The sequence below is a fragment of the Chinchilla lanigera genome, unplaced genomic scaffold (genome assembly GCF_000276665.1).
Source record: "Chinchilla lanigera isolate Chin_1 unplaced genomic scaffold, ChiLan1.0 scaffold00002, whole genome shotgun sequence".
Lineage (NCBI taxonomy): Eukaryota > Metazoa > Chordata > Mammalia > Rodentia > Chinchillidae > Chinchilla > Chinchilla lanigera.
Window position 1 is genome coordinate 18,080,545 of NW_004955403.1, and position 14,153 is coordinate 18,094,697.

The 14,153-nt window shown below is 38.9% G+C and overlaps 1 protein-coding gene across 4 annotated transcripts in view; it reads left to right on the forward strand.

The window, feature by feature from the left end:
• Ttn (titin) overlaps positions 1-14,153 on the forward strand; it is a 271,046-nt gene that overhangs the window by 23,201 nt on the left and 233,692 nt on the right. For all 4 annotated transcript variants that reach the window (XM_005373372.1, XM_013512608.1, XM_013512603.1 and 1 more), the window contains 18 exons: positions 55-120; positions 852-1,110; positions 1,307-1,367; positions 1,462-1,677; positions 2,604-2,746; positions 4,770-4,975; positions 5,518-5,751; positions 5,854-6,098; positions 7,116-7,402; positions 7,520-7,684; positions 7,779-7,947; positions 8,049-9,742; positions 9,898-10,179; positions 10,581-10,847; positions 10,947-11,219; positions 11,340-11,603; positions 11,702-11,962; positions 13,561-13,821. In XM_005373372.1, coding sequence (XP_005373429.1) covers positions 55-120; positions 852-1,110; positions 1,307-1,367; positions 1,462-1,677; positions 2,604-2,746; positions 4,770-4,975; positions 5,518-5,751; positions 5,854-6,098; positions 7,116-7,402; positions 7,520-7,684; positions 7,779-7,947; positions 8,049-9,742; positions 9,898-10,179; positions 10,581-10,847; positions 10,947-11,219; positions 11,340-11,603; positions 11,702-11,962; positions 13,561-13,821 — 5,353 coding nt within the window. The remainder of the gene's footprint in view (positions 1-54; positions 121-851; positions 1,111-1,306; positions 1,368-1,461; positions 1,678-2,603; positions 2,747-4,769; positions 4,976-5,517; positions 5,752-5,853; positions 6,099-7,115; positions 7,403-7,519; positions 7,685-7,778; positions 7,948-8,048; positions 9,743-9,897; positions 10,180-10,580; positions 10,848-10,946; positions 11,220-11,339; positions 11,604-11,701; positions 11,963-13,560; positions 13,822-14,153) is intronic.

A 14,153-nucleotide genomic window follows, 5' to 3' on the forward strand; every position in this document is an offset into this window, starting at 1 on the left:
CCCTAATCCTTAATTTCATGTGCGTTTTTGTAACATCCTTTGTAAAAATTCTAGGTAGCAGAAACAGCAAGAGTGCCTGCACCTGTTGAGATTCCTGTTACTCCACCAACCTTAGTCTCGGTGAGTAAAGATGTTGACTGGGCCACTATTCTTACTGGGTTAAAGCGCTTTAATATGTGTTTGTAAAGGTCAGTTTCTCAGACTTCTAGGAAAATGGCATTAGTGGGTTTACAAATAATTGTAAGTAATTTTCACACCCTATTCTATTTGGCAAGGAAATGGAGAATTCTGTGTGTTGAGTATCCTTCCAGTATTCAGTGGATTTAATGAGGTTCCAACCGTATCAGAGGGAGCTGTAGAGACATAAAGACCAATCCAGTCCTCTCTGAAATTTTTGCCTTGCCATCAGAGAAAGCGTACATCAGCCTCATAAAATAGAGACAGTGATAATAAGCAGCTCCTCAGAAGGAGAACCCGCAAGAAAGACAGATGGGCTCCAAGGGGAGATAAGAGGCAGAGCACTGTCAAAGGGGTGGTGTTTGCTGCTCTACCTTCCAGCTTTTTTTCCTTAGGATTTGAATATGTGACAGTGACAGAAGGTGCAGAATTTCCTGATTATGTAGTATTAATCTAATTCCCCTGTTGGGAGTTGGAAGTGCCTTGCATTAATTTTAAATTGGGAATATTCCAATTTCAAAATGAGTCTCTGTGCTCATAGTTCTGGAGTCCTGATGAAAAGGCATTTTGTGGCAATTTAATATACAAGTTCAAACCCCACATTTGTTACACCACACAGAGATGACTCATGAATATGCACATATATCAATATCTCCTTTTTCTTCTCCCTTTAGGGCTTGAAAAATGTAACTGTCATAGAAGGTGAATCTGTCACCTTGGAATGCCACATCTCTGGATACCCATCCCCCAAAGTGACGTGGTACAGAGAAGACTACCAAATCGAAAGTTCCATTGATTTCCAGATAACCTTCCAGAGTGGAATCGCCCGACTTATGATTCGTGAAGCCTTTGCGGAAGACAGCGGGCGGTTCACTTGCAGCGCTGTGAACGAGGCTGGCACCGTTAGCACGTCCTGCTACCTGGCAGTCCAGGGTTAGTGGCTGTCCTTGCACTGTACTCCTTTTCCCAGTGCAGATTCTGCACACCTGACAAAGCTGTCGCTTTTTGGAATTTGGGGCATGTGGTGGGCTCCACTTAACTGACAGTGCTAAGCACTGTCACTCATGACAGGGGTCACTCATGAAACAGACTAAATGGCTCACTTCAATGAGAAACTTTTGTCTTCTAGTGTCAGAAGAGTTTGAAAAAGAAACAACTGTGACTGAGAAATATACCACAGAAGAGAAACGGTAAGACATTTTTTTGCCAGTTTTGATACTTCATCCCCTTAGTATTGGCTAAGTTGCAAACCATAAGCTAACAGGAAAGGAATTCTCTTTCCAGCTTTGTCGAGTCAAGAGATGTGGTCATGGCGGAAACCAGCATCACAGAGGAGCAAGCGGGGCCTGGAGAACCTGCTGCACCTTTCTTCATTACAAAACCAGTGGTGCAGAAGCTAGTGGAAGGTGGGAGTGTTGTGTTTGAATGCCAGGTTGGTGGCAATCCAAAGCCCCATGTCTACTGGAAAAAATCTGGTGTTCCTCTCACCACTGGATACAGGTATTTTGATGACTGAATGATGCGTTCTCTGAGACTTTTGTAATATGTGTACACAACCTAGAAAGAAGTAAAATTTCTTATTCCATCAATTCTGGAAGGCAGGCTCTTTCACTATGGAGCCTTCAGAGTCGTTCTGAGGTCTTTCCACATTTTTATACAGAGTTTTACTTAGAAATGAAGCTATGTATCAACTACGTGGAAGATGCATTTCTTTATATCCTATTCACTGACAGAGTCATGAAATAGAAACTCTTATACACACACACACACTCTTCCAGAAAGAATTTGAGACAACTTTCAATAAAAACGTCTAACAATTAAGTCACTAAAAAATAGAAAGCTATGAAAATCTATGCTAACAAATTGATTGCAACTGAGTGTAAAATTTAATTCTAAATTTCCTGTGATTTTCCTTTCAGTCAGAAAAGGCCAAACTGATGATCTGAAAGTGTAGGGGCCTTAATTTAATATGAAGAAATATAATTTTCCAGAGACTTGTACTAAAATATTTAAAAGGAATGTATTGTGTTGATTATTCATTTGATCCTCACTGAAATAATGAACAAAGAGAAAATACCTGTTTTTAAATGACCTCATCATTTACTAACATAAACATTGAAGCCTCTTATTTTCATATGCTGTATTATATTCTTATTTTAGTATTTATTTAAAGAATATTACAAAATATCTAAGTATTCCTTAAAATAATAATTTAATTTGTTTTACCATCCTTTCTCATGGCCATACATTTTCTCAATTTTCAGCCATTTTATAATTAGAGGGTACAGTAGAATTTAGTCATATGTCTGGGATCATTGAATTTTATACCATGGATCCAATCACCAAAAAGTTTCAATTCTTCTACTCATAAGAAAGTTATTTATGACTGACACTATTTATTTATTTATTTATTTATTTCCATAAAGATACAAAGTAAGTTACAACAAGCAAACTGGTGAATGCAGACTGGTGATTTCTATGACCTTTGCCGATGACGCTGGAGAGTACACTATTGTTATTCGTAACAAGCACGGAGAAATTTCTGCCTCTGCTTCCTTACTTGAAGAAGGTACGTGCAAGAGAAAAAGCTACAAAGAATGGCTTTCACCCCAGATAGCTCACTTGAGATGTTAGTAAGAATTGCCTCCTCAGTATTCTACAGCCATGATGAGGAGGAGGCCAAGGAGAGAAAACAAAGAGACTGAGAAAAAGCAGCTGCTTTTGCTGCACCACTAAGAGAAACAGATCCCAGGTCTGATTCCCAGGGCTCCAAGAAGAACTCGACAACTGCATTCATCTGCTACCACTGTTAAAAGCCAGGCCACCTCAAGAGGAACTGCCCTAAGAGGCCCCATGGGCCATGCCCTGGATGCAAAGGAGACCACTGGAGATCGGTCTGCCCTCTGAGGTGGAGGCCCCAGAGCTCAGACCCATGCTACCAGTTAGTCCAACAGGAATGAGAGGGCTTGGGGCATGGTCTGCCTTCTCCCTCTGGCCGGACCGTCATCTCCATTGAGGAGTCCTGGGTAATCATGACTATGGAGGAACAAGAAAACAGCCTGTTGTTAGACACAGGTGCAAGTCTCTCGGTCCTTCTTTTCAATCCTGGCCTTCCTTCCAGCCATCATACCTCAGTGAAAGGAGTCACTGGTGAGGAGGTAATATGCTATTTTTGACAACCCTTAGGCTGTAACTACTTATTAGATCCTTCTTGCATATCTCTGTCTTCCTGAGAAACCACTTTGAAGATACCACCACATATTACAGCAGCCATTGATATTTTCCTACTAATCTATCCATAACTGTGTTAAGTTTGTAATGTTCCTATCCTATTTCATAATGTATGTTTATTATTATGTGTTTCCTACAACAACCATTGAGAATAATGATTTTTCAATAGGTCAATCATGTATAGCTCTATTTATTTTCTTTAGAAGCCACTTTGAAGATACCAAAGTATAGTACAACAACTATTGATAATCTCCTACCTCTTTTGTCTGTAACTCACTATTATTTGTCTATTTGTTTTCCTGAGAAACTATTTTGTAGATAATAATACGTAAAACAATAACCATTGATAATTTCCTACCATTTTGTCTGTAATTTGCTAGGCCCCCCCTATTATTATGTTATCCTTCTTTTATTCTTAAAAATAAATAAATAAATAAATAAATAAATAAATAAAATAAAAGAAGGTACGTGCATCTCTAGTTCACACGTGCGTGATAAAAGTGAGACACAGTGAAGCGCTACACCCTGTGCTGGTCAATAGTGCCACACACTGTCCCCGTTCTGAGACTTCTCTTTTGGCCTCAGCTGCATAGTAAATGTTTGAGCCCACATGGCCTCACAAGTCAAACTAGGGAAGAACTTCAGAAGTCCTAGCAATCATTTCTATTTGGTGTAGTGGATAGTTTCTCTTTCCCTCAAAAGATGCAGGGGTTCTAGACCCAGTTGCCTTCAGTCCGGGCAAGAAAAATTTGAGCCCACTGAAGCAGTGGTAACCTGGAGAACGTGTGCCTTGCCTCTTTGAGGAGCCATAGCTCCCCAGCTCCAATGTGCTGTTGCCAGGCAAGCATGTGCCAAGCCCAATGTTGCTAAAGCTTCTGACATTTTAAAGAAAAGCAAGAATTTAGGATTTTTAATATTGATAGTTTTTTTAAAGAAAGCAATCACATTCACACATAGAACAGTGTATTCATAGGTTCACATTTACATCCACAGTCTGTCTCATTTGATCTGCCCAACATCCCTTAGGGAAAGTTACCTTATCTATGCCATTTAACAGCTAAAATACACAGGACTCAGGAAGGTAGATGAATAATAATAACTACACAGCAAATCAGAAAGACCTCTAGGGTAGATTCCAAGTTAGTGTTGATATAAAATTCTGTTTATAATGGTTTGACTTGTTAGCGGAACTTCAGTTTCAAAATTCAGACTAACATTTCCTGAGTACTTTGAAAGTAGAAATTTAGAAAGTCTGGCTTTTTTTATCAACTTGCCCCAGCAAATGGCTTGCCTGATTAAATAGGGACATAAGTGCTTTTTACTAAGAACAACAAGAATTAACGTATGCTCTTCACTTCTAGCTGATTACGAGGCACTGATGAGGTCCCAGCAAGAAATGTTTTACCACACACAAACAACTGCCTTTGTTCAAGAACCGAAAGTTGGAGAAATAGCGCCTGGATTTGTATATTCTGAGTATGAAAAAGAGTATGAAAAAGAGCAGGCCTTAATTAGGAAGAAAATGGCCAAAGATACTGTAATGGTCAGAACTTTTGTAGAAGACCAGGTAAGCATAACCACAAAAACTTAGTCCACTTCATAAATTACACTTACCTCCCACAATACCCATTTTTATTTATTTGTCTGATGTTTTAATTTTCAAGTGATGGGGTCAAGGTTAGGCAACCAGGTATTTGTAGGTTCAAATTCACTGTTGACAAGTTTCCTTAATCTTCATGATGCATTGCACCTGAAACTTGAGAAATAGGGACTACAGATATGCCACAAAATGTCACTTTAGAAATAGATATTACATACACTCAATAGATGTCAGCACAGCAAGAGCCTTCATCTATCTGTCTGATAAACATCCCCCCAAAACCTCTATACTCTGCAAATACCATTTTACACAAGATACTGGAGCATCACTGGCAAAGATGACTTTTATGCAGATTCAAAACCAAAGCAGAACAAACCAAATCTCCTTCTGGAATCTCCTTCCAATTAGAAAGTTCAGTAAGCCTAATACATATAAACTAATACATAGCCTTAAAGAATGTCTAACACTGGGGCTATAGCTTTCTAACAAACCATCTCTTTGCTGCATAGGAATTCCACATTTCTTCCTTTGAAGAGAGACTTATTAAAGAAATTGAGTACAGAATAATAAAAACTACTTTAGAAGAACTTCTTGAGGAAGATGGAGAAGAAAGGATGGCCGTTGACATTTCTGAATCTGAGGCTATTGAATCAGGATTTGATTTGAGACTCAAGAATTATAGAATTCTTGAGGGGATGGGTGTCACTTTTCATTGCAAGATGTCTGGATATCCCTTACCCAAGGTAAAATATAAACATGAATCATACCATAATAAAGAGACACATAATGTATGCTGCAACTGCTTTTTCCAAATTTTATTCACATATGTGTTGTATCCGTTGCAGATCGCATGGTACAAAGATGGCAAGCGCATCAAACATGGAGAAAGATACCAAATGGACTTTCTACAAGATGGCAGAGCTAGTCTGCGCATACCTGTTGTTCTTCCTGAAGATGAAGGAATCTATACTGCATTTGCCAGCAATATTAAAGGAAATGCAATTTGCTCAGGGAAGTTGTATGTAGAGCCTGCTGCACCACTTGGAGCTCCAACATACATACCCACACCAGAACCAGTGAGCAGAATCAGGTAAGACTTGTAATAATTTGGGGTTGTTAGTACTTAAGTTATATTAAAACAGCAAACATCCTAGTAGATTGCTGCTATATAGGAGGAAAACAACAAATGAAAATTCAAGAGTTGAAGTATCACAGAAATTTACCATGGGCAATATCAACAAGTGCAAAGAATTTTTATTTCTTGGCCTTACCTAAGATGAGCAAAGAATTTTTATCAGTGTAACGTACTATTCATTTTGCTACTGTTATAGTGGCTTTTGTTTATTTGCATGTGATCTTTACAGATGTTAACCTTAACTTATACAATTACATAGGAAATATTGGTGCTATTTTGGAAATGAGAGCAATGAGGCTCCAAGAGCCCATGACATTTGCCTTAGTTCATCCAGCCTGGAGTGATGATACCGGAACTCTAAGTCAAGGCTGGTCTGGCTGCAATCTATGGATAGGGTTTTATTTGTTTCCAAATATGATTTCTATATTTTTACTCCTCTTAGGTAAAAAATATATATTTTTTCTTTTTCCATAAATACTGTACATTTATTGGTTAATTCAATAAACCAATACTTTGGTAGTAAAAAAAAGAAGGCATGGTAGTCAGATACAGTATAAAGGACTGTTTCAAGGTTTTTGTTTTTGCTTTTTGAGACAGGGTCTTGCTACACAGTTCAGGCTGGCCTCGAGCTCACTTTGTAGCCCAGGCTGATCTTGAACTTGCAATGAGTCTCTTGCCTCAGCCTCCCAAGTGCTGGGATTACAGGCATGGGCCACCACGCCCAGCCTCTTTCAAAGTTTTGAGCCTAGACACTGGGATATGTTAAATGACTACTGATCAAGATTGAGGATATAAAAGTAACATAGCTTTGTGTACAAAAATAATTTAAATTCTGTTTTGGATCTTAGTGAATATGAAGTGCTTTCTAAAGTGTATAATAATTCTAAAATAAAACAAGACAGAAAGAGGTCTGGTTTGCTGAATTTTCTGTATGCCTCATGAAAATATTCTGTGTTGCTTTTTGATCTCCAGGTCTGTGTCTCCACGTTCAGTGAGCAGGTCTCCTATACGAATGTCCCCTGCACGGATGTCCCCTGCACGGATGTCCCCTGCACGGATGTCTCCTGCACGGATGTCCCCCGCCCGGATGTCCCCTGGACGTAGACTGGAGGAAGCAGATGAATCACAACTTGAGAGACTATATAAACCAGTCTTCGTGTTAAAACCTACTTCTTTCAAATGTTTAGAAGGACAGACTGCCAGATTTGACTTGAAGGTTGTGGGTAGACCTATGCCAGAGACATTCTGGTTTCACGAAGGTAAGTGTGTGAGCTTCTTTTCCTCGTGAATCATTAAACATAAAAACAAGCTTGTGTGTGTGTCCAACAATAAACTATAACTACTTTAAATCTGTTTTTGCACTTATTTTTGAACAGGCCAGCAAATTGTCAATGATTATACCCATAAAGTAGTCATTAAAGAAGATGGCACCCAATCTCTGATTATCGTCCCTGCAACACCCAGTGATTCTGGGGAGTGGACTGTGGTTGCCCAAAACAGGGCAGGCAAATCTTCAATTTCAGTGACATTAACTGTGGAAGGTAAAATAAAATAAAAACAAAATACCTTATCACTTGTCTTCTAAACAGGTATTTTCAGCCCCACTCACTCTAAATCCTGACTTTTCTCTTTCAGCTGCGGAACATCAGATAAAACCAGCATTTGTGGAAAAACTAAAAAATCTCAACATAAAGGAAGGTTCCCGACTTGAAATGAAAGTCAGAGCTACGGGTAACCCTAACCCTGACATCGTATGGTTAAAGAACAGTGACATCATTGTACCTCATAAATATCCGAGAATCAGGTAAGTTTGTGTGGTAATAGTGAAGCCGAGCCTATTACACAAATACAATAATCAAGGAAATGATGTTACTTCTATATTGATTTTTTTTTCACTCTTTATAGGATTGAAGGAACCAAAGGAGAGGCTTTCCTTAAAATCGACTCCACTGCCAGCCAAGACTCTGCCTGGTACACTGCAACTGCTATTAATAAGGCTGGCCGAGACACCACAAGGTGCAAAGTCAATGTCGAAGTAGAGTTCGCAGAGCCTGAACCAGAGAGAAGGTTAATCATCCCACGAGGGACATACAGAGCCAAGGAGATCGCAGCCCCAGAACTGGAGCCCCTCCATTTGCGATATGGGCAAGAGCAGTGGGAAGAAGGTGACCTCTATGATAAGGAGAAACAACAGAAACCATTTTTCAAGAAAAAACTCACTTCCTTGAGGCTGAAGCGCTTTGGGCCTGCCCACTTTGAGTGCAGACTCACACCTATTGGTGACCCAACCATGGTAGTGGAATGGCTCCATGACGGCAAGCCACTGGAAGCAGCCAACAGGCTCCGAATGATCAATGAGTTTGGATACTGCAGTCTTGATTATGCGGTTGCGTACTCTAGGGATAGTGGTGTCATTACTTGCAGGGCCACTAACAAATATGGAACAGATCATACCTCTGCCACTCTTATTGTCAAAGACGAGAAAAGTCTTGTGGAAGAATCTCAGTTGCCTGAGGGGAGGAAAGGCTTACAGAGAATTGAAGAATTAGAGAGAATGGCTCATGAAGGTGCACTTACAGGCGTGACAACAGATCAGAAAGAAAAGCAAAAGCCAGACATTGTTTTGTTTCCAGAGCCAGTGAGAGTGCTGGAAGGGGAGACAGCTAGATTCCGCTGCCGAGTAACAGGCTACCCGCAGCCCAAGGTCAACTGGTACCTCAATGGTCAGCTCATCCGCAAAAGCAAAAGGTTCAGAGTCCGCTACGATGGCATCCATTATCTGGACATCGTGGACTGCAAGTCCTATGATACAGGGGAAGTCAAGGTCACGGCAGAGAACCCCGAAGGTGTGATAGAACACAAAGTGAAACTTGAGATCCAGCAGAGGGAAGATTTCAGGTCTGTCCTCAGGCGAGCTCCCGAGCCAAAGCCCGAGTTTCACGTGCATGAACCAGGAAAACTTCAGTTTGAAGTGCAGAAGGTAGATAGACCTGTTGACTCTAAGGAAACCAAAGAAATTGTGAAGCTGAAAAGGGCTGAGAGAATTACACACGAAAAAGTGTCTGAGGAGTCAGAAGAGCTGCGTAGTAAATTCAAACGCAGAACAGAAGAGGGTTATTATGAGGCCATCACCGCTGTGGAGCTCAAGTCCCGGAAGAAAGATGAATCCTATGAAGAGCTCCTCAGGAAGACAAAAGATGAACTTCTCCACTGGACCAAAGAGCTCACTGAAGAGGAAAAGAAGGCCCTTGCAGAAGAAGGCAAAATCACTATTCCAACATTTAAACCTGATAAAATTGAACTGAGTCCTAGTATGGAGGCACCCAAGATCTTTGAAAGAATCCAAAGCCAAACAGTAGGCGTAGGGTCTGATGCACACTTCAGAGTCAGAGTTGTGGGAAAACCAGACCCTGAGTGCGAATGGTATAAAAATGGTGTGAAAATCGAGAGGTCCGACCGAATCTACTGGTACTGGCCAGAAGATAATGTTTGTGAATTGGTTATACGAGATGTGACTGCTGAGGACTCCTCTAGCATCATGGTAAAAGCCATCAATATAGCTGGGGAAACCTCAAGTCACGCATTCTTACTCGTCCAAGGTAATTTCAAAGACTCGATGTCGACGGGCCTGTCTCTATATGTCCATGAGTATCCACTAGTTCTTTTTTATTCAGTTTCTTTTCCCCATTACTTATTTCTACATTATTCAAATTGTGAATTTAATTTAATACAACTGGCTTTCTTTTTCCTATAGCCAAGCAACTGATCACTTTCACACAAGAATTACAAGATGTTATTGCTAAGGAAAAGGACACCATGGCAACATTTGAATGTGAAACTTCAGAGCCATTTATCAAAGTGAAATGGTATAAAGACGGTATAGAGATTCATACGGGAGATAAATATAGGATGCACTCTGACAGAAAGGTTCACTTCCTCTCTGTACTGACCATTGATTCATCTGATGCTGAAGACTACAGCTGTGTGCTTGTGGAAGATGAAAATATCAAAACGACAGCTAAACTTATTGTTGAAGGTAGAAAATAATGATTTTACCATTACTTAAGTTTTAAAGCTACCTTTATTCTGTGATAATATTCTTTATGCAATTTTCCTTTCACCAAAAAGAATTCTTTGAGAATTACATGTAGAATTATATTCCTAATTAAGAATTTTAACAATTTGAGTCCCTTAAAATGCAATTATTCTAATAATTCACTTTAAAGTTTTTATTGACATATAACTCTCTACTTTAAAAAATATTTAAAACTCAAAATAACTCTTTTGTTGAAAATTTCTCAGTCTACTAGCACCCAAATACTAAGAATATTCCTGATAGTATGGGGAAGATAGGCGTTTTATAAGACATTATCTCTTTCCTAGTTCTAGATACACAACTCTCCCAAGGAATTAATTATTCCTTGTCTTATACTTCAGGTGCTGTTGTTGAGTTTGTGAAAGAACTTCAGGACATAGAAGTTCCAGAATCATTTTCAGGAGAATTAGAGTGTATTGTATCCCCAGAAAATATAGAAGGCAAATGGTATCATAATGGTGTCGAACTTAAATCTAATGGCAAATACTCAATTACATCTCGCCGTGGACGTCAGAATCTTACAGTCAAGGATGTAACGAAAGAAGATCAGGGAGAATACAGCTTTGTTATTGATGGGAAAAAGACAACTTGTAGACTTAAGATGAAACGTAAGTCTTCCTATTTCTGTCAAGTTGCAGTGAATGAGCACCTTTATGGTTTATTGATAAAAATGATCATACCTTTCTCTTTCTCCCCCTATTTCTCAGCCCGCCCCATTGCTATTCTACAAGGACTTAGTGATCAAAAAGTCTGTGAAGGTGACATTGTTCAGCTTGAAGTTAAAGTCTCCTTAGAAAATGTGGAAGGTGTCTGGATGAAAGATGGCCAAGAAGTACAGCATGGTGACAGGGTTCACATCGTGATAGACAAACAATCCCACATGCTGCTTATTGAAGACATGACCAAGGAAGATGCTGGGAACTACTCCTTCACCATCCCAGCCCTTGGTCTCTCCACCAGTGGGCGCGTCTCTGTCTACAGTGAGTGTCACTGACATAGTTGTATATTTAGCTTGCCAAGTGAGGTAGAGAACTCTAATGAACAGGTATTTTAAACATAATGCATATTCATAATTCTCTTCTTTATGTCTATTTTTGCAGGTGTTGATGTGATCACTCCTCTAAAAGATGTCAATGTGATTGAGGGTACCAAGGCTGTGCTCGAATGTAAGGTCTCAGTCCCTGATGTGACTTCTGTTAAATGGTACCTAAATGATGAACAAATCAAGCCTGATGACCGCGTACAAGCCATTGTCAAGGGCACTAAGCAGAGACTTGTGATCAACCGCACTCACGCTTCAGATGAAGGTCCTTACAAGCTGATGGTCGGCAGAGTCGAAACCAGCTGTGATCTCTCTGTGGAAAGTAAGGACTATCCCATGAAACTAACCATTACTTTAAGCATCTTAAACATTCTATTGTCCCAGTATGACAGTAACCAATCAATTATTTTGTTTCCCCAGAAATTAAAATTATCAGAGGCCTTCGGGACATTACCTGTACAGAAACCCAAAACGTGGTCTTCGAGGTTGAACTGTCCCACTCAGGAATTGACGTCTTATGGAATTTTAAGGACAAAGAAATCAAACCCAGTTCTAAATATAAAATTGAAGCCCATGGGAAAATATATAAATTAACAGTTCTAAATATGATGAAAGATGATGAAGGAGAATACACATTTTATGCTGGAGAAAATATGACATCTGGAAAACTTACCGTGGCAGGTTGGTGCATCCATTGTTTAACCCAAGTTCTTATGTGGGGCAGTTGTTTTAATTTAAGAAACTGTTGTCTATTTCCCTCCATATTTTCTTCTGTTTTCCACTCTGCTTATGCTGACTTGTGAGTTAGGAGTACACTTTAACTCAACACTCTAAGGCCATCTCTTTCATGAAGCCCTCTTTAATCCTCCAAGGTGTCCAACCACAATGTCACCTTATGAATGCCTCTTTCATGGCCTGGCCCTTAGTATATACTTCTCTTTTTCCTGTTTTCGCATCTCACACTAGAGTAAATGCCTTTGTTTTTCTGTGCACTCTCCATTATAGATAATTAATAAATGCTGGCTGAACCAAGCTTTATTTAAGATTTCTTACTGCAAAGATTTGTTTTTTAAGCATTCTTGCTTCTTTAAACTTTGCTTCTTTTACTTCTTTCATACTTTTAAATGTTCCTAATAAATATTTTAAATATTGAAAATAGGTATGAAAGTTTTTATTTTGCAAGACAACTGGGCAATGGTCTTGCTAATGATCTTTCCTTTGTGTATCTTTTTCTTAAGGCCTGAAGTAGAAATAACACCATTTCCATTCAGCCAGAATTCTTAAGGTGAAGAACCAAAAGTGTAGAGCAGTTATCAACAAAAACTAGAAATCAGCATTAACTTTTTCCATTGGTTATAATTTAAGCATAGAGAAATCAAGATACTGCATTCATATTAAATCGTGTTGTCTGTGACATTTAATACATCAGCAAATCATACGAGAAAGTATTTTACTTCATTTACTTGGTGTGAAAGTTTTTGGTTTATTCTTTACATTATGAGATTTCCTCAGAGATTTGACTATAAAAAGATTTGCAAAAATAAGTTTCAGGTCTTGCACTTTGGTAAGTTTAATACAAATTACATATACAAAAGCAAGAAAAAAATGAGTACTCATATGACTTTACTCAACATTTTAAAAGACCTACCATCAGCCAGACACTTCTAGGAACTCCAGACATGAAAACAAATTAGGCACAGTATTTTTTTCTTGAACAATTAAAAGTTTAGGAAGGAACAGATATACAGGCACGTAAATTGTTAATGCAGTTATCATTTTTTGAGTGGATGTTGGGAGTGGGGATAATAAGGGAAAATTTTGTGGAAGAGATGACATTTTGTCAACACTAGGAAAATATTTCCCGTTTCTTATAGAAGCATTACTGACTTGGAAATTTTTACCTGGAAGATTTTTTTCCCCAATCAAGTATCTGATATATTCCCAGGGAATTTTAAAGGACTAAATAGAATGCTCTGAAAAAGGAGAAATTGAATTAAATGCCATCCGTGTGGCATGCTATGCAATATGGTTCTCAGAATTCTCTATTAAACAGTTGCTTTTCCTTTGGAAAATTTTCCTGATTCCAGTATTTTCTGTGGTTATTAGCTATGCGTATTTAGAGTAAGAGACTTATGTGTATAAGATTTGTGTTAAATCTGTTATCAGATTGAACAATGCTCAGAATTATGGTTGTAAATGCAATATTTGATATCATCCAAGGATTTCTTTATGCTGTAAATATTTGAGAGGACTCATTCATGTGCTTCCATGCTCCAAAGGTGGTGCCATATCCAAGCCACTCACAGATCAGACTGTGGCCGAATCCCAGGAAGCTGTGTTTGAATGTGAAGTTGCCAACCCAGATTCTGAAGGTGAATGGCTGAAGGATGGCAAACGCCTACCACTGAGTAACAACATCAGGAGTGAATCCGACGGCCACAAAAGGAGACTTATCATTGTGGCCACCAAGTTAGATGACATTGGAGAATATACCTACAAGGTGGCCACTTCCAAAACATCTGCCAAACTCAAAGTTGAAGGTCAGTCATTTCATAACAGATTTGTCCTTTCCAAATCATAGTGCTTTCTTAGCTGTTATAAAATGGTATGACCATTTTTATTACATAAATCTTCATTTCATAAAATCATTATAATTTGCTAAACTTTCCTTTTGAGCTACATATCATGAGGCCCAATGTTGTTTATCAGATTTGTTTATGTGATGAAGCCATTTCTTAGTTTCTAACAAACAACTAAATCAAACACTTTAATTCTCCAGTTCTCTTTCACCTTTCTCCAATCATGCTGCTAAACTACTAAGGTATGAATGTGCAAACTCATCTCAGTCAAGTATAGAAAAATCATTGCACAA